The 20,924-nt window shown below is 34.1% G+C and overlaps 2 protein-coding genes across 9 annotated transcripts in view; one reads left to right on the top strand and one right to left on the bottom strand.

The window, feature by feature from the left end:
• The window catches only part of SNAPC3 (small nuclear RNA activating complex polypeptide 3), a 42,524-nt gene extending 34,654 nt beyond the window's left edge, over positions 1–7,870 (top strand). Inside the window, exon 9 of the mRNA XM_059924694.1 lies at positions 7,205–7,870. Coding sequence (XP_059780677.1) covers positions 7,205–7,352 — 148 coding nt within the window. The 3' untranslated portion in view covers positions 7,353–7,870. The remainder of the gene's footprint in view (positions 1–7,204) is intronic.
• Positions 7,871–10,645: 2,775 nt separating this feature from the next.
• PSIP1 (PC4 and SRSF1 interacting protein 1) overlaps positions 10,646–20,924 on the bottom strand; it is a 73,617-nt gene continuing 63,338 nt past the window's right edge. For 4 of the 8 annotated variants that reach the window (XM_059924686.1, XM_059924689.1, XM_059924687.1 and 1 more), the window contains 8 exons: positions 19,795–20,023; positions 18,738–18,856; positions 15,961–16,016; positions 15,294–15,364; positions 14,976–15,077; positions 14,659–14,872; positions 13,052–13,163; positions 10,646–12,229 (listed from right to left, as the gene is read on the bottom strand). In XM_059924686.1, coding sequence (XP_059780669.1) covers positions 12,169–12,229; positions 13,052–13,163; positions 14,659–14,872; positions 14,976–15,077; positions 15,294–15,364; positions 15,961–16,016; positions 18,738–18,856; positions 19,795–20,023 — 964 coding nt within the window. In that variant the 3' untranslated portion in view covers positions 10,646–12,168. Of the gene's footprint in view, positions 12,230–13,023; positions 13,164–14,658; positions 14,873–14,975; positions 15,078–15,293; positions 15,365–15,960; positions 16,017–16,802; positions 17,446–18,737; positions 18,857–19,794; positions 20,024–20,924 lie in introns of those variants that run through there. The other 4 variants (XM_059924690.1, XM_059924691.1, XM_059924692.1 and 1 more) reach the window with 4 other exon arrangements.

Genomic DNA, 20,924 nt, shown 5'->3' with positions numbered 1-20,924 from the left:
GGTGGATCAAAAAAGATCTTGCTGTGATTTATGTCAAAGAGTGTTCTTCCTATGTTTTCCTCTAAGAGTTTTATAGTGTCCAGTCTTATATTTAGGTCTCTAATCCATTTTGAGTTTATTTTTGTGTATGGTGTTAGGGAGTATTCTAATTTCATTCTTTTACATGTAGCTGTCCAGTTTTCCCAGCACCACTTATTGAAGAGACTGTCTTTTCTCCATTGTATATCTTTGCCTCCTTTGTCATAGATTAGTTGACCATAGGTGCGTGGGTTAATCTCTGGGCTTTCTATCTTGTTCCATTGATCTATGTTTCTGTTTTTGTGCCAGTACCATATTGTCTTGATTACTGTAGCTTTGTAGTATAGTCTGAAGTCAGGGAGTCTGATTCCTCCAGCTCCATTTTTTTGCCTCAAGACTGCTTTGCCTATTCGGGGTCTTTTGTGTCTCCATACAAATTTTAAGATGATTTGTTCTAGCTCCGTAAAAAATGCCATTGGTAATTTGATAGGGATTGCATTGAATCTGTAGATTGCTTTGGGTAGTATACTCATTTTCACAATGTTGATTCTTCCAATCCAAGAACATGGTATATCTCTCCATCTGTTGGTATCATCTTTAATTTCTTTCATCAGTGTCTTATAGTTTTCTGCATACAGGTCTTTTGTCTCCCTAGGTAGGTTTATTCCTAGGTATTTTATTCTTTTTGTTGCAATGGTAAATGGGAGTGTTTCCATAATTTCTCTTTCAGATTTTTCATCATTAGTGTATAGGAATGCAAGAGATTTCTGTGCATTAATTTTGTATCCTGCAACTTTACCATATTCATTAATTAGCTCTAGCAGTTTTCTGGTGGCAGTTTTAGGATTCTCTATGTATAGTATCATGTCATCCGCAAACAGTGACAGTTTTACTTCTTCTTTTCCAATTTGTATTCCTTTTATTTCTTTTTCTTCTCTGATTGCCGTGGCTAGGACTTCCAAAACTATGTTGAATAATAGTGGTGAGAGTGGACATCCTTGTCTCGTTCCTGATCTTAGAGGAAATGCTTTCAGTTTTTCACCATTGAGAATGATGTTTGCTGTGGGTTTGTCATATATGGCCTTTATTATGTTGAGGTAGGTTCCCTCTATGCCCACTTTCTGGAGAGTTTTTATCAGAAATGGGTGTTGAATTTTGTCAAAAGCTTTTTCTGCATCTATTGAGATGATCATATGGTTTTTATTCTTCAATTTGTTAATATGGTGTATCACATTGATTGATTTGCGTATATTGAAGAATCCTTGCATCCCTGGGATAAATCCCACTTGATCGTGGTGTATGATCCTTTTAATGTGTTGTTGGATTCTGTTTGCTAGTATTTTGTTGAGGATTTTTGCATCTATATTCATCAGTGATATTGGTCTGTAATTTTCTTTTTTTGTAGTGTCTTTGTCTGGTTTTGGTATCAGGGTGATGGTGGCCTCATAGAATGAGTTTGGGAGTGTTCCTTCCTCTGCAATTTTTTGGAAGAGTTTGAGAAGGATGGGTGTTAGCTCTTCTCTAAATGTTTGATAGAATTCACCTGTGAAGCCATCTGGTCCTGGACTTTTGTTTGTTGGAAGATTTTTAATCACAGTTTCAATTTCATTACTTGTGATTGGTCTGTTCATATTTTCTATTTCTTCCTGGTTCAGTCTTGGAAGGTTATACCTTTCTAAGAATTTGTCCATTTCTTCCAGGTTGTCCATTTTATTGGCATAAAGTTGCTTGTAGTAGTCTCTTAGGATGCTTTGTATTTCTGCAGTGTCTGTTGTAACTTCTCCTTTTTCATTTCTGATTTTATTGATTTGAGTCCTCTCCCTCTTTTTCTTGATGAGTCTGGCTAATGGTTTATCAATTTTGTTTATCTTCTCAAAGAACCAACTTTTAGTTTTATTGATCTTTGCTATTGTTTTCTTTGTTTCTATTTCATTTATTTCTGCTCTGATCTTTATGATTTCTTTCCTTCTGCTAACTTTGGGTTTTGTTTGTTCTTCTTTCTCTAGTTTCTTTAAGTGTAAGGTTAGATTGTTTACTTGAGCTTTTTCTTGTTTCTTTAGGTAGGCTTGTATAGCTATAAGCTTCCCTCTTAGAACTGCTTTTGCTGCATCCCATAGGTTTTGGGTCGTCGTGTTTTCATTGTCATTTGTCTCTAGGTATTTTTTGATTTCCTCTTTGATTTCTTCAGTGATCTCTTGGTTATTTAGTAACGTATTGTTTAGCCTCCATGTGTTTGTCCTTTTTACGTTTTTTTCCCTGTAATTCATTTCTAATCTCATAGCGTTGTGGTCAGAAAAGATGCTTGATATGATTTCAATTTTCTTAAATTTACTGAGGCTTGATTTGTGACCCAAGATGTGATCTATCTTGGAGAATGTTCCGTGCGCACTTGAGAAGAACGTGTAATCTGCTGTTTTTGGATGGAATGTCCGATATATATCAATTAAATCTATCTGGTCTATTGTGTCATTTAAAGCTTCTGTTTCCTTATTTATTTTCATTTTGGATGATCTGTCCATTGGTGTAAGTGAGGTGTTAAAGTCCCCCACTATTATTGTGTTACTGTCGATTTCCTCTTTTATAGCTGTTAGCAGTTGCCTTATGTATTGAGGTGCTCCTATGTTGGGTGCATATATATTTATAATTGTTATATCTTCTTCTTGGATTGATCCCTGGATCATTATGTAGTGTCCTTCCTTGTCTCTTGTAACATTCTTTAATTTAAAGTCTATTTTATCTGATATGAGTATAGCTACTCCAGCTTTCTTTTGATTTCCATTTGCATGGAATATCTTTTTCCATCCCATCACTTTCAGTCTGTATGTGTCCCTAGGTCTAAAGTGGGTCTCTTGTAGACAGCATATATATGGGTCTTGTTTTTGTATCCATTCAGCCAGTCTATGTCTTTTGGTTGGGGCATTTAATCCATTCACGTTTAAGGTAATTATCGATATGTATGTTCCTATGACCATTTTCTTAATTGTTTTGTGTTTGTTTTTGTAGGTCCTTTTCTTCTCTTGTGTTTCCCACTTAGAGAAGTTCCTTTAGCATTTGTTGTAGAGCTGGTTTGGTGGTGCTGAATTCTCTTAGCTTTTGCTTGTCTGTAAAGCTTTTGATTTCTCCATCAAATCTAAATGAGATCCTTGCCGGGTAGAGTAATCTTGGTTGTAGGTTCTTCCCTTTCATCACTTTAAGTATATCATGCCACTCCCTTCTGGCTTGCAGAGTTTCTGCTGAGAAATCAGCTGTTAACCTTATGGGAGTTCCCTTGTATGTTATTTGTCGTTTTTCCCTTGCTGCTTTCAATAATTTTTCTTTGTCTTTAATTTTTGCCACTTTGATTACTATGTGTCTCGGCGTGTTTCTCCTTGGGTTTATCCTGTATGGGACTCTCTGCGCTTCCTGGACTTGGGTGGCTATTTCCTTTCCCATGTTAGGGAAGTTTTCGACTATAATCTCTTCAAATATTTTCTCTGGTCCTTTCTCTCTCTCTTCTCCTTCTGGGACCCCTATAATGCGAATGTTGTTGCGTTTAATGTTATCCCAGAGGTCTCTTAGGCTGTCTTCATTTCTTTTCATTCTTTTTTCTTTAGTCTGTTCCGCAGCAGTGAATTCCATCATTCTGTCTTCCAGGTCACTTATCCGTTCTTCTGCCTCAGTTATTCTGCTATTGATTCCTTCTAGTGTAGTTTTCATTTCAGTTATTGTATTGGTCATCTCTGTTTGTTTGTTCTTTAATTCTTCTAGGTCTTTGTTAATCATTTCTTGCATCTTCTCAATCTTTGCCTCCATTCTTATTCCAAGGTCCTGGATCATCTTCACTATCATTATTCTGAATTCTTTTTCTGGAAGGTTGCCTATCTCCACTTCATTTAGTTGTTTTTCTGGGGTTTTTTCTTGTTCCTTCATCTGGTACATAGCCCTCTGCCTTTTCATCTTCTCTATCTTTCTGTAACTGTGGTTTTTGGTCCACAGGCTGCAGGATTATAGTTTTTCTTGCTTCTGTTGTCTGCCCTCTGGTGGTTGAGGCTATCTAAGAGGCTTGATGGGAGGCTCTGGTGGTGGGTAGAGCTGACTCTCAGTTTCGTTTCTTTTTATGGCTGAGTAATATTCCATGTATATATGTGCCACATCTGCTTTATCCTTTCATCTGTTGATGGACACTTAGGTTGCTTCCATGTCCTGGCTATTGTAAATAGAGCTGCAATGAACATTGTGGTACATGATGCTTCTTGAATTATGGTTTTCTCAGGGTGTATGCCCAGTAGTGGGATTGCTGGGTCGTATGGTAGTTCTGTTTTTAGTTTTTTAAGGAACCTCCATACTGTTCTCCATAATGGCTGTATCAATTTACATTCCCACCAACAGTGCAGGAGGGTTCCTTTTACTCCACCACACCCTCTCCAGCATTTTTTGTTTGTAGATTTTTTGATGATGGCCATTCTGACCAGTGTGAGGTGATACCTCATTGTAGTTTTGGTTTGCAGTTCTCTAGTGATTAGTGATGTTGAGCATCCTTTCATGTGTTTGTTGGCTATCTGTATACCTTCTTTGGAGAAATGTCTATTTAGGTTTTCTGCCCACTTTTGGATTGGGTTGTTTGTTATTTTGATATTGAGCTGCATGAGCTGCTTGTAAATTTTGGAGATTAATCCTTTGTCAGTTGCTTCATTTGCAAATATTTTCTCCCATTCTGAGGGTTGTCTTTTCGTCTTGTTTATGGTTTCCTTTGCTGTGCAAAAGCTTTTAAGTTTCATTAGGTCCCATTTGTTTCTTTTTGTTTTTATTTCCATTTCTCTAGGAGGTGGGTCAAAAAGAATCTTGCTGTGATTTATGTCATAAGAGTGTTCTGCCTATGTTTTCCTCTAAGAGTTTGATAGTGTCTGGCTTTACACCTAGGTCTTTAATCCATTTTGAGTTTATTTTTGTGTATGGTGTTAGGGAGTGTTCTACTTTCATTCTTTTACATGTAGCTGTCCAGTTTTCCCAGCACCACTTATTGAAGAGGCTGTCTTTTCTCCATTGTATGTTCTTGACTCCTTTATCAAAAATAAGGTGACCATATGTGCATGGGTTTATCTCTGGGCTTTCTATCATGTTCCATTGATCTGTATTTCTGTTTTTGTGCCAGTACCATACTGTCTTGATTACTGTAGCTTTGTAGTATAGTCTGAAGTCTGGGAGCCTGATTCCTCCAGTTCCGTTTTTCTTTCTCAAGATTGCTTGGGCTGTTCGGGGTCTTTTGTGTTTTCATACAGATTGTTAAATTTTTTGTTCTAGTTCTGTGAAAAATGCCATTGGTAGTTTGATAGGGATTGCATTGAATCTGTAGATTGCTTTGGGTAGTATAGTCATTTTCACAATGTTGATTCTTCCAATCCAAGAACATGGTATATCTCTCCATCTGTTTGTATCATCTTTAATTTCTTTCATCGTCTTATAGTTTTCTGCATACAGGTCTTTTGTCTCCTTAGGTAGGTTTATTCCTAGGTATTTTATTCTTTTTGTTGCAGTGGTAAATGGGAGTGTTTCCTTAATTTCTCTTTCAGATTTTTTCTATTTTTTCTATTGAGATGATCATATGGTTTTCATCCTTCAATTTCTTAATATGGTGTATCACATTGATTGATTTGCATATATTCACAATATGCTTTTCTAAATGATCAATAGGAAAACATGATAAATCAGTTATCAGATCAAAATGGAAATCAGGGGATGTCAAAACAATCCATGGGATGCAGAATTCAGATAGACTGAAAAATATCATTTTCACTTAATGTGACATTTCAGGTCAAAACCCAAAATCTCATTTGAATAATGTTGCCCATATTCCCATTTGTATATACTCTGTAACATTTTAATCCTAAATTCTAGGTTAAAAACCTGGAGTTTTTACAGTGAGGTATCACCTCACACCGGTCAGAATGGCCATCATCAAAAAATCTACAGACAATAAATGCTGGAGAGGGTGTGGAGAAAAGGGAACCCTCTTGCACTGTTGGTGGGAATGTAAGTTGATACAGCCACTATGGAGAACAGTATGGAGGTTCCTTAAAAAACTAAAAACAGAACTACCATACGACCCAGCAATCCTCCTACTGGGCATATACCCTGAGAAAACCATAATTCAGAAAGAGACATGTACCACAATGTTCATTGCAGCACTATTTACAATAGCCAGGACATGGAAGCAACCTAAGTGTCCATCGACAATGAATGGATAAAGAAGATGTAGCACATATATACAATGGAATATTACTCAGCCATAAAAAGAAATGAAATTTATTTGTAGTGAGGTGGTGGATGGACCTAGAGTCTGTCATACAGAGTAAACTAAGTCAGAAAGAGAAAAACAAATACTGTATGCTAACATATATATGGAATCTAAAAAAAAAAAATGGTTCTGACAAACCTAGGGGCAGGACAGGAATAAAGATGCAGACGTAGAGAATGGACTTGAGGACACGGGGAGGGGGAAGGGTAAGCTGGGACCAAGTGAGAGAGTGGCATTGACTTGTACCAAATGTAAAATAGCTAGCTAGTGGAAAGCAGCTGCATAGCACAGGGAGATCAGCTGGGTGCTTTGTGACCACCTAGAGAGGTGGGAGGGAGACCCAAGAGGGAGGGGATATGGGGATATATGTATATGTATAGCGGATTTACTTTGTTATTCAGCAGAAACTAACACACCATTGTAAAGCAATTATACTCCAATAAAGATGTTAAAAAAGAAAAAAAAGCTGGAGTTTTCAAGTTAACCAGTACTAATTTACCAGTTAGAAAGATTAAGCAAAAAGTTTATCAAGTCTGTAGTATCTAATATTATGCATTTTCAAGATGGCCTATTAGAAGAAAACATTTGTGTTTATGTTAACAGTTATTTGAAGGATAGGTATGTCATGGCAAGTATGTGATGCTTTCAAGTATGGATTTACATTCTTTTCTACTTACCTTTAAGGAGAAGTCTTTCAGACAACAGTTGTCCTTTTGCCTTGTGGAGTATTGGTAGTGATATGTCTGTATGTATACATGTGTATACTAAATTATATAAAGGACTATATAAATAAGCTAAAATAAGGCAATAGTGGGAATGTTATGTATACATATTATTACAGGTCATAACTACTGCAGCATATTAAAGCATGAAAAAGTCGATTATAATAATATACATCTTTTTTAACTACAGATGGGTGACGAACAATGACAGTTTTGCACCAGAGGACCCATGTTTCTTTTGTGATGTTTGCTTCCGAATGCTCCACTATGATTCAGAAGGCAACAAACTGGGGGAATTCCTCGCTTATCCTTATGTTGATCCTGGAACCTTTAGTTAATATCAAAATGTGTACCCTTTACTTCCAAGAAATGCCAGTGAGGAGCAGGATCCACCTGAAACAATCAGCTGAAGTTACCACCCCAGCAAAGAAAGTTCAAATCACAGGTCTTCTTATTAAGCAACTTAAATGTGTTTAAATGTTTTGAAATATATTATTTTAATATTCCAAAGTATAGTTTTTATTCAGTGCTTTTTTGCCCATTTTTGAGTTGTCTCATTGATTTGTAGGAGTGCTTTATGTATGTATCCTGAGTACAAATCCTTTGTCAGATACAAGTATTCTGGTTTTCTCCCAGTCTGTAGTATGCCTATTCACTCTTTGTCCAGAGGGCTTTTTGCTCATCTGTCATTATACATCAAGTGATGGAAGTGTTTTGAAAATTCTTTGAAGAATGTGAGCGCTACACCTTGTACCATGAGGCTTCCAAGGTAAAGATCCTTCAAATATCTGTAATAAAAATGAGGGAGAAGTTAAGAATAAAAGCAGACTATTTAATAAATACAATATTAAGAGTAGCTATTGTGTAATTTAATCTTACACTGAGCGCTTTTGTAATGTTAGGTTTTGTTTTGGTAGAAACTAGGCACACTTAACACTTCAGAAAGACTCACTACACGAATAACGAATGTATAAAGATCTTGAGTATACACTCATACCTTCACAGAAGTAACTTAAACTGAAGCTTCATTTCTTGACCAGAAGTTTTTGGAATCACAAATGCTATTAGTTTAAAATGTATGCCAATTTAATATTTTTATGATTTAAAGAAATAGATTTTATCTAATATGACCAATGAATGGACATGGGAAATCAAGATCCTATGGATTGCTAGCTGTGGATCACGATTCTTAGGCAATAATACACAGCATCCTGTATACAAAAACACAATTGTTTTTCTATCCCAGCTCTTCATTCTTCTGGTTATGATAGTCTAGTTATCCTATTCTCATTCTGGGCCAAAGGGCAACTTTGATAAATTCTGAGGTCTAGCTCCGTGAGAGAAAATTGTAGCTACCTATATTGAAATGTTTTCTGGAAATCTTTTTTGGTGGAAAATTTAATTCTGTTTAATACTTTTAGGAATGCTGGAAAAATATTAAACAGAATTAAACATTTTAAATGTGTTGTACTTAAATTTCACGTTCTCTCTTCTAGGTTATATTTAAATTCGGCTGAATTCCACTTTCCCTGGATGGCTAAGAACATTTACCATATAAATCAAAAACTGATGAAGCCTAAAAGACTGTGTGTTTAAAAGGTTGACAGTGAAATGTTTTATGGACTTAAATGCCACATAAGTCAATTAAGTCGATTGGTATGTAGAAGACAAGGACCTGTTTCTAGCGGTGAGCATATTCACTGATTCAGTCAATACACCAGAAAATCAGCATAAGGAAATAAGAGGTCCCTCCATGGCTGGCTGGCTGTTATTGCCTGCATGTTTACTTTCATGTTTCCAATGATGCTGAATTAGAACAGATTGAAAATCCTGCTGGAAAACCAAAGATTTATCTAATTCTTTAAAGTTCCACAGGTAAAAATGAATTTTTGCTTCCTTTATTTTTAAACTGCATTCCTTATAGGTCTTCCATTAGTATGCAAGGGCTTGTTTACTTTTATTTTCATCATTTCATATCTCAAAACAGCAAATTCCAGAAAGTGGATTGTCACAAAGCAGCATTAATCCATGCGTGGTACCAGTCAATTTATTTTACTGGCAAAGGCGGCTGTCAGTTAAAACATTACTGCTATTGAAAGTCTTATCTTGTTCTTCTTTGAGATTATTATTCTGCTGGTTCTTAAGGTTAACTTCTTCACCGAAGTTACAAAGGCTCAGATACCCTTCTATTATTATTTCCTGGTGCGGTCTAAAGGCCTACCATATTACTCTCAGAACTTGCCAATGTATTGCATATCAGTTATACAGGTCTCCCACTACGTTCAACTCAAAAGAAACCCCTAACTTTGAAGTAGGCATATTTAAGATGTTTTGAATCAGGGATTTTGTAGCTGTAAAATTCAGTTTCAAACACATGACAAACTACAGTCAACATTTTATCTGAAGAAGGCAAACATGAAAATGTTATGAACTTACTAATCAGCATCCTCTGTAGTTAGAAATGAATGGAATTTTGATATACTAGTGGATGGACAGGCACAAAATGATTACCTAGAAAAGCAATACCTATTTTAGGCTTCAGTATCCTTTAAGGATAATTTGACCTTTCTCCCAATCAAATTGCAGTGTCTCTATCATCTCTAAGGTTGGAAAATTACACAGCATAAATATGTAAACACATTTTGGACTATATAGCAGCTTCTCCATTTCTTAATATGTAATTATGGGTTTGCTATTTCCAATAGATCATTTCTCTGGATAAGTTGTATTAGTGAAGCCCTCACAGAGCCCTGTAAAAGCCTTTGCTCTTGTACAGGATTAGATGGCAGACCTGATCTTGACCTGACGTCTTTAACCAGGTAAGTGTGTATGGGGTACACTACAATCAATGTATCAGCAAAAACTGGATAAAATCTATCATCCTACTATTTGAAATCATTCCAATCAAGCTGTTTCAGGTTCTCCATTTTAGATGATACATATGAAATTTCTCTAGAACAGCTGAGAAAACATGCAACAACTGATTCTGCTGAGTCATGTGTAACTTACTCTTTTAAACGTTATCTGATGGTTAAAAAAAAAAAATCACAGAAGAGATGTTGCTTATATATTAAAAAAAATACGTTTGGGTTGGGGCTAGCTACCTCATTTAAAGTATCTCTTACTGACTTGTTCAGCTATGTAGTTTTGGTCAAATACAAATTTAAATTGAGCCAGTGCTCCCAAAAATTGATACCGGTTTATATATGACTTTTTCTTAAGAGTTCTGAGAATAGTAGTTATCTGTGAATCAACCTATGACAAAAAAATTTTTTCTTGAAATGAGGGTAAAGAGAAGGCAACAGTGTTTTAACACTACATGAATCAACTGGCTAGAGCAAGGTCAGCCCATAAAAGTAGACATAAACAATCAGAATGCTACTATATTTCTCTCCAGCATTTGAATAGTCTGTGGTTTCTTGGTAGAACTATATAGATCCGTTGGGTCACCGAAAAAAAAGGGTAAACCAAAAGATAACATTTCCTTTATTTTTATCATTTTGAGCTTATGTTTTAGTAACCCTGTGTCCCCAAATAATACAGTTTCTATGACCAAGTATACTCTCTTGGAAGCAAATCCAGAATTCTAGCACAGTTTTATAAGTGGCAAAGAAGTAATTTACTAGTAGACTTTGATAGAAAAATTCTTTAATCAAAACAAGTTTACATGTTGACACTTATGGCTTAACTAGAATAAATCTGTCCAAATTTAAATTGTATTAAGGACCAAACAGATATAATAGCAAGAGTTCCCTCAAAACAGTGGGTCCTAGTTCCATTGTAAGACCTCTCAAAAGCAAAACTCCAATTACTGAAATGTTTCAAACTTTTCATCTATAGATGAAAACAATTACCCGAGAGGTCAAAGCATACGATGCATGTCACATGCAAACACTGGTAATTAAGCCTTTTTCCCATATTCAGTTTCTAAACATGAGAAGTGTCTTTTAAGCTACTGCAAATCACCAACTGACCTAGTATTCAAAATATCTTAGAAATGCTATCTGTTAAGTTACCCTTAAATTTTGTGTTAACCTTGGTTCACCCTGATTTAGTCCATATCCATGAATATACAGACAACTCCTTTACTTTTGTCTACTGTGTTTCCACTTTTTGCAATCCTGTCACATGTATGACATAGAAATAAAAATTCCCTTCTGGTATAGCCATGTTTTCAAATAGGTTAGTTTCCTTACATAGTATTTACTTTTATTTACTGCAAAAGCATTATGGATTGCATTTTTTCCAATTAAAAAAATACTTAGTGACTTCTTTAATGTGGGACTTTTAAAAAAATTCAGAAACTTGACACATTTCTCAAAAATAAACTTTTATCATTTAGTTTTCAGTTTCAGCTACTAGTGCCTGTAAAGGATCTTAAATGGTTGAACCCTAAAGCCAGATTCATTCCTATATATACTCCTGCTCGCTGCAGGAAAGTCATGTGACTTCACTGAATTCCCAGCCACAAAACTAAATTACCTTCAAAAGTTAACATGAGTTTTGTACCCCGTAGAACAGTTCAACGTCAGTTGGATATCTAGTTGTCATACAAAAAGGCATACAGACCACACATTGTTACAAAGCAGCAGGATAATGTAGCACAATGTAGACTGAGATTAAAATTAACTTTTGATAAAAGAAGGGAGGGAGTGAATACTTGTATAGAAGTAACATTTTATCTACTGTAAAAATGATTAACTTCTACAAAACCCACAAACAATGAAAAGACAGTCTGGTAAATCCAAGATTTGTAAAAACTATGCACAAAACCCACAGTATTTGGGAAGAGAGGAAAGGTTTATACAAGTAGCAGTTTTAAAAATGTAACCTTTTTCTACTATCAATTACACATTAACATACACACACTAATTGAAAATATACTACAACCAATGTCTGGAAAAGCAGTTTAACATTTCCTAAAATGGACTTTCCCTCACATTTACTGTATAATGTAGCTGTTAATACTGCACAAGTACAATTAGCAATGTTTAGTCACTTTTAAACAAAGGTTAAGGAGATTTCTCCCTCAAAGCAAGTTTTAAACATCAAAACCTATGCTTATAAAAATTTAAAACTTTCAGCAGTCTAAATATTTCCAATGAAAACCATTACAAACTTCTCAAATGTTCTTTATATTCCAGGTATGTCAACCTAGTTATCTAGTGTAGAATCCTTCAGAGATATTTCAGTCTCTCTCTCTTCACTGGATGGCCTAAAGAAAAGGGGGAAAGAAAGGTGTGACAACTGGGATTAGGATTTTTTTTTCCTCAGGAGGAAAAAAGATATTAAATCTGTGCATTTGTTTTTAAAATCACCAAAAGAATTTTTTCCGTGACTTATTGTTAATTGTTATCTTTTGTTCAAAATTTTATTTTACCATGTTGTGTCTTCTTCCCAAAGTAATATGCACATCAAGCAAAATAACTCAGGGAAGCATCATGGCCCAGGCCCTTTCCCACCACTGCCAGCTTTAAAATGAATTCTCTTTAAAGAACGTGAAAATGTTATATCTGTGATACCAACATATTATAAATCTTAAGAGAGGGTAATATACACACGGACAAGAGTTACCTGAATTTCAGAATTAGAAAGGATGTTTGATTCCAAGTCCAAGTTTGATTCAAGTGTACAGTGGACAAACCAAGATTTGGATAACTACGGTTACATATCTAGTTATTTTAGAGTGGGTATGATAATACAACACAGCCTGTGATTCTAGATCTAATTTCTGTATCCTGTCAAAATTCAAGAAGTATGGACATGGGTCATTATTAAAGGTGCTATCAGTGGAAGAAGTCCAAGGAATAGTTATTTTTTTAAACAGGATTCCTGCCTTGCTCTATTCCCTTGAATACAGTGGCATATTAGTTTTAAGTGAAGTTTCTTTACGGCTTGGCCATTTTAATTTGCGTCTTGAATCCTGAATTCAGGAAGTGAGTGATGGAAATATAATCCCTTACACAAATAACCTTGGAACAGCAATGTGATTTAAAAATTAAAACATACATCACAACCCACTAAAACATGTCCTCACTTTTTCTTAATGCTGGCCTCGTGGTGGTCTTTGCTTTCTTCATTGCTGTCTCCATTATGTTGTGGTTGATTACTGTCTTGAGCATCCGATCCTCCATTTAGAGTCTTTGAACCTTTATAAAGATTTCAATGGAAAAACTGTTAGAGCTTCTCATATTTTAAGATGTCTTGAAAGACCCAAAATCAAAAATAAAACATAGTCCCAAAGTTTCTAATACTGTATTTTATTTGAAATTACATTGTAATCCTTTGGGTAGACAAGGCACAATAAGAAACAGGGTTACTACATATATCTGTCCATATAAGAAGTAGGTTACTAATCTGATTATTCCATTTGTTACTGTTATCAGGAACACGAAAGGGTGGTACAACTCTTTGGAGCATTATGATTTATTCTAGTTCTTAGAAAAAGCAATGTGAATCACAGTAAAATTTTGTATTTAACAACAAAACGTGGCAAAATAGTTAATTAACATGATTTCGTCTCTTATGACAAAATGATGAGGGCTTCCCTGTAAATACTATTTCATTAACAAATCTCTAAGGAGACCTATATCATTCCCTAATAAGTGAGTAACAAAATTCAACTCCTTCAGAACATTTTTTTCTACATTAAGCAGTTGCTGCTAAGATGTTTTAGTACCGTGGAATTGGGGAAGCTGCTAACTTGGGGGGAAGTGGCTAATGGTACAGGCAGACCTCGATTTATTGCACTTGACTTTGCTGTGCTTCATAGATACTGCATTTTTTTTTTTTTTTTTTACAAATTCAACGTTTGTGGCAATCCTGCATCAAGCATGTTTATCAGCACCATTTTCCCAACAGCATTTGATCACTCCACTTCTCTGTGTCACATTTTGGTAATTCTCACAGTATTTCAAACTTTTTGACTTTTGTTATATTTGTTACAGTGATCTGTGGTCAAGTGATATTTGATGTTATTACTATGACTCACTGAAGGCTCCAGATGATTTGTTAACATTTTCTTAGCAACGAAGTATTTTTTTTATTAACGTATGTACACTGTTTTTTTAGACATAATCCTACTACACACTTAATAGATTACAGTATAGGGTAAAAAACTTTTATACACCCTGGGAAACCAAAAAACTCATGCGACTCACTTTATTACAGTAGTCTGGAACCAAACCTGTGGGGTATGCCTGTAACTATGGATTCTGTTTTAAGCGTCGGTCATATATACATCCTAAAATATTTATGATTGAAATAGTGTATCTGGAATTTGCTTCAAAATAATCTTCAGGGGTGTCACAGAGAAACTTGATGGGGATATAAAAAAGCAATGCTCATGTATTGATAATTGCAGAAGCTGAGTGATGGGGACATGGGAAGTTCATTTCCCTCGACTTCTGTATAGGTTAGAAATGTTTCCTAATTTAAATGGAAAGAGAATAGCAACCACTACTACTACTAATTTAAACTTGATGAAAACTTAGGGATGAAAAAGAAACCCAGAAGCTAAGGCTGATCATGTTCTGCTAAGGGCTTTATGAGACTTTCTCATCATTTAATATAGATAAGGTATTAATAGGATTAAATATTGAAGCCATTTTTAAAAAGTAGTTCCAGCGAACAATTACCACATACCTGTTTGTTCCTTTTCTAGCTTTTTGTTTGGCCCTTTCTTCCCTTGATCTTTGGTTTTATTTGCTTCCTCATGCTGCCTTTGTTCGGCAAGAGATTTATTCAGCACTTGTGTGATCACAGAATCTCCTTCACCAACCAAAAACATGTTCTTAAACTTGTTATACAACATTGTAGACTTTTCCATGATAATCTGACTAACTTTGAATCGCCGTATCTGAGAAAACAAAACATACTCATAATTAATTTTTTAAATGTTACTTAATGAAGTGGTGATAATGAGGAAATTTTAAAAATCTACATGACTCAAAATCACTTACTTTTTTCAGTGTTGTAATCATCTCTGTGTGTTTTTGAGCTTGCTGCATTGTGACCTGAAGTGAAGCAAGTTCATCCAAGGCCTCAATACATCTGTTCACATCCTTCATGACAAAATAGTAATTTCATAACTGTTAATTACCACAACCCATATAATCTATTTCTAGAGATTACTTTTAAAATCTCAAATAACAAGGCAGTACAAAATAACCAGTAATAGTCTGTTATCTCAAATTTACACTTATAAAATCATGTGAGAAAATAAAATATGAAGCTATAAAAGCAGCACTATATTTTTAAATGAGGTATTAAACACTTACAAGATTATCAATTTTGAGTGAATTTTTAATTTCAGCATGTATCCTTTGAAGTCGAGAATCCATTGATGTTTCTATAAATTAAAATGTGAAACACAGTAAATAGATTTTCCAAAACCAGTATTTTTGTATAATCTAAGCAAACAATAATGGAAAGGTTTGGTAAATTTTTTAAAATGTTCTTTGTAATCTGTCTACATCATTAAGAAGTTATCTGCCATTTTTAGTATTTAGGAAACCAACATTCATCATATAAGCAAAGAATCACCATCTAGCTGCATGTTGCTAAAAAAAAGCAGTCTGCATCCAATAACTCCTCTTCTGCAATCCTTAAGGCACTGCTTCACCCTTACACATTTAACCAAAACTAAAAAATCCATCTGAAACCAGATTTGTCAGAAATGGTAAAACATCTAGCTTTAGGCAATGTTATAAAAATTTGACTTCATCATATATTGAGCAGTAAAATAATAAGACTCCTTAGCAAGTTCACCTGATAACACTTAAAAACAGTGCAAGGTATATAGAATCCATTAGGGATTTGAAATGTATACTTGTAGGATAAGAACATAAAATGACCAATTTCAAAACCTATACAGTTAGGTGTCTGTAAAACTTCCTTTCTGTGTAGAATACAATTTTATACATCTTAGAAAGTGAAATAACTAACCTCGCTTCTTCTCCACTTTCTTAACTTCTGGCTTCTTTCCTTCATCTTTATTCTGCCTATCAAATGTTAACACAAATATTTCAAAAACATTGGAACTTTGTGACTGGTTACCAAACGCCCACAATCCCTTATGTAAAAGTTAAAATTTTTTTTCTTTAAAATAGTCAGTGGCCTAGATCACAAGGAATTGACTATAATTTTTAGAACTCGGTAATGCCACATTAGTATTAATTAGTATAAATATAAACAAAACTCAAAACGTAAAAATTAACATGCTAAAGTAATCTAACAATCTAATTTTTCAGTGGCATTACAAAGAAATTTTAATGGCTGCCTCGGTGAAATTTTGTTCCAACAATACTGTGTTAAAAGACCGACTTTAGGGTCAGTGGATAAACAGGCCATAGTGGAAAGAGAATGCCTGTAAATGTTTCATGAATTCTACATCACAATTATTTTTTAAAATAGCACGTCAAAATAGACTGATTTAATTGTTCCCACATCTCCCAAGGGTAGATAATTTGAGGGGTTCAAAGTTAGTTTCAAGGTTAAATAGACTTTATAATACTACTAGATTAAAATGGAGTGGGATTTTTTTTGTGCCAATATATCAAACTTAAATGACATTCACTAACATTTACATACCATTTCACAAATGAAAAGGTACCATTTTACTGTAAATCACAAAAATAACCATTTAAAAATGAATTCTTAATCATTTCTAGTACCTTGACTTGGAGTTCGGGCCCTATTATAATAAACCAATTGAAATAGACAAGAACAAAAAAATATCTAAAAATCAGGTATTTTTTTAAAAAAACTTTATTTTAAAATTTTGGTTACAGTTTCATTTTTGTTTTCTTAACAAGTCTACTGTTTAATCTCTCAGGATTAAAAAACAATTATTAATCTTCTAAAGAACTGAACAACAAAGGAATGTCAAGGGAAGGGCACAACTGCCCCATTCTCTGGGGGTATAGTAGTTACTCCAGTTTAACACCTAGCTTCAAAACAAAATGAATTTTTATATTTTCTAAATGAAATAATGTACAACCACCATCTTCATCTGAGCTTATTATAACTTTCAAACACAAAGCTTCATTTTAAGCTTGGTAAAAATCTTTTAACAGGAATGATGGCCGACCTTAATATGTAGTGTGTATCTTACAGGAAATGTTTTTTAACAATCATAACACAGTAATAATGCCATTAATGAAGTCCTCAATTTAGAATCTGGAACATTCTTCCATCAAGGGGGGGGAGGGGGAAATTCAGTCCAATGAGTCTGTCTCAAGATCTTCATCTCTTGTTTGCTCCACTTGTATTCTCTTTTCAGTAACTGGATTAATGCTTTGAGCCCAAAATGAGATATATTTTTTATTACTGTAGATTACATGTTGTTTGGCTGGGAATACAATACAATAAACTTTATTTTGCATAATGCATTTCATACAAGCTGCATCTGAAATGCTTTACAGAGCAAAACTGTCCAAGTACAAAGTTTTGTAATAACAGGAGAAGGAAAGAAAACACAAATATTAGAATTTGAGAAAGTTACATTCGGAGGACATTCAAAAAGAAATTGAAACACATAAAGATTAACTCTGAGATACTGAAGAAGGGTTGGGCTAGATTTACTAAGCAACAACTAATTTTATATCTTAATTTGGGGAGCACAATAAAGTTAAAAGCAACAAACAGTCCAACAACTTTTCAGTGAAAGGACAGGAAAGGATAGGTAACAAAAAATAACTCTAGTATTTACATAAATGGTCAAAGTCTAACATTAAAGGGAGTAACATTTCTGAGCTTTAGATCAATTTTTAAATTACTCCCTCAAGTAGCTAAAACTGCTTATATATCCTCCAAAAAAACTAAGAAAGCAGATGGTCAAACGCTATACTTATCAAGAAAGACTTTCGGCTTACAGATTTATTATATATAAAAAAAGTACAAAATTACTTAAGAATAGTTTTAAGAATTTCACTTTATTATTAAGTTTGTCTTAGTGACCTAGAGCATGTTTTAAAAATCACCTCCTCACTAAAACAACAAAAAAACAAAGTTTAGTCAGAATAATGCAAGACGCTTCACAAAGAAAGAAACGCTTTTCAGAGAAAGAACTCAGAAGTGACAGTCTAAAGGTAACTAGGAAAACAAATGTAATAAACATATGAAGCCTAATCATCATTGGCACTGCTATTTTCCCTGTTATAAAATTATTTTATAGAATAAACTTTTTAAAGGGGAAAAATTCCCCTTAAACTTCTTAGCTTGAACTTGATTTATTGCACACATCTAATGCAAACCCTGTCAGCCTTTAAATTTTCTTTTACTGGCTTCTTGGGTTTCCAACTGTGCTTTTGTTATTTTTGCTGGTCTTTTGGGGGAGGGCTGCTGGTGGTATGACAAATATGGGTATTTCTTTCATTCTTTCTCCACCAATTTATTATCTTTCTCTATTTAATATTATACAAGAAAATAGAGGATAAGGACATTTTCTACAAAGCCACTTAACAGTTAAGCCCTATCTGCACTTTCAGTTTAAATTAAAAATAATTCACAGGGTGATTATCTCAGTAAATTTCATCCTCTTTACTCAGAAAAGAATGAAGCCTGAAACATGATTATCATATACTGAGGACATTTTTCTAACACAATGGAAAAGTCACTTCTTTAAAAGGCTTCAGAAAGTCTGGAAAATGAGATTCTATTGTTTAAACATTTCATGCTAGCTTAAAAAAAGAAATTGAAATTTAGAAAAAGAAAATACTTACTGCTCAGTTTCCATTTGTTCCTCTTGCTTGCGTTTTCTATCTGCTGCTTCTTTCTCATGTTGGCCTTTCAGCATATTCCTTCTATGAGCAGTCTGAAAGTTTCTTCCACCTTTTCTCTTCTGTTTTATTTGAGAATTAGGATGGTTTTAGTTAACTATCAAGTCAGTGACTAATGCTTCTGTGATTACAATCTTGGGAGAAAAGAAGCAACTAGTTTTCTTAAGGGATGAATAAATTACTAATTTTAAAAAAACCCTCAGAATTACACATTGTTGCTATCTAAATTTAACTTTCCCCTTGATGATTTTGGGATTTATAATCCATTTACTGCACTGCTATAGGAATGATATGCTTTGGTTAAGATGGGTTAAAATGAAGTACCTCAGGCTATTTGCCTCTGCACTATGACTTTGACTTCAGTACCTGTTTACTGACAAGTACCTGCTCAACCTACCGAATTTAGTTTTGGGCTCCTGAAGTACTAATAAATTAGATAAACATAAATGAAAGACCTATACAACCTGGGTCTGTAGATTTCCAAGGCTATACACAAAACTTGTGTTTTTATACAGAAAAGAACGTATAGCTTTAATGAAATTCCCAAACAACTGCTGTATTCAAATAAAGTACCACCAATAAAATGTACCCTAAATAGGCCTGAAGTGTTAAGAATTTCATTGAGGTAAATAATAAAAATCTATGTATAAATGTACCTTTTTACATCTGTCTTCACTGGTCACAACCTATCTGGCTTAATTCTCTACTTTCCTACCTTTTCTGTCAATAGGTAGGTGGGGTTACTGGAAATTTATCATGTGACATTTAATTTCCATGTAATTATGAAAAGGTAAGATAAACTTGGGATGTACAATAAAGTTTCAAATATGCTTCTTAACACAGGTAATTCAAGTTTATTCAGAAAGGTAAAGAAATTCATTTTAACTTTTAATCACATTTATAGACTTTCATAAAGATACTGAAACTTTCCTAAAGATTAAGAACTACATAGGAAGCTAAAAATAGAACAAATATTTTATTTGATATGCAAACGTTCTACCTTTTCACCTTCTTGATCATCTCCTTCCTCTTCAGAATCAGAGGTTGATGTAAGCCCTGTTTTAGCTAAATTTTTCCTTTTTGATTCAACTTCTTTTTTCCCCTCTTTTTTATCTGGCTCTTTTCTTGGCTTATCTTCTTCCTTCTGGCCCTCTTCATCCTTTTTAAGCTGCTTTTTAGGTTGTTTTTCCTCTTGCCCTTTTTTCTTACTTTTGTCTTCTTCAGTTACCCTATTTCACAGGCACAACAATGAAAAATAATCTTTTATGTATCATTAGTACTTGTCATTCAACCACCTCTCTGAGTTAATTGAGTAAGTACTTTGGATAACAATAAGCTACATGTAGTTTGTTTTTTATTTAAAAACAAATTTTAAATATCTTTAAGTAAAATATAATGGAGTGTCATTATCAACCAATCATAAAAGGAAAAGAACATCCTTTTAATATAAGTTAGAAGATAGAAAAATTACAGTGGCATTAGGGTAATAGAAAAGTGATTTTTTTTCCCTTTGTTTTCCATGTTTTTTGTAATGTGACTCATTCACTTAAAAATAATATTGAGTACTATCTCATATGCCATGGTACTGTTCTTGACTTTGGGGAACATCAGTGTATAAGATGTGTGAGATGCCTAGATTTTATGGAGCTCATATTCTACATATTTATAAAAGTAAATAATGTTTTAAAAAGTAGCCACGCTGGGAAAAATACAATTGCAGAATCGAACTGCATAATGGTGAAATATGGTCATTTTAAAATTTAAAGAAATATGCTTTGCAATGTAAAAAGCTCCCAACTGACGCATATAATGGTAAAATATATGGCCAATTAACCTTAATATTACAGTGTTCAAGGAATTTCATTGAGATTTACACATATTATATAATTACATCAATGGATTTGAAAGCTGGAAGGGACCCCAGATCATTTAGTCCAACCCATTCCATTTAAGAAATGAGAAAATGATGGTGCAAAAGGTCAAATAGCCCAATCTCTCAATTCCAAATCCACTGACCTACCAGACAACTGCTTCCTTGAACCCTTAAGATTATTAAATTGGAAAAGAAAAAAAAAAAATCACTTTATTTCTTTAGAAATTTTTTGTCACATAACTACCATTGGCTATGTT

This window comes from Balaenoptera ricei, chromosome 6 (genome assembly GCF_028023285.1).
Source record: "Balaenoptera ricei isolate mBalRic1 chromosome 6, mBalRic1.hap2, whole genome shotgun sequence".
Taxonomy (NCBI): Eukaryota; Metazoa; Chordata; class Mammalia; order Artiodactyla; family Balaenopteridae; genus Balaenoptera; species Balaenoptera ricei.
The sequence above is the reverse complement of the archived record's forward strand: the minus strand, read 5'-3'. Positions and strand labels throughout refer to the sequence as shown.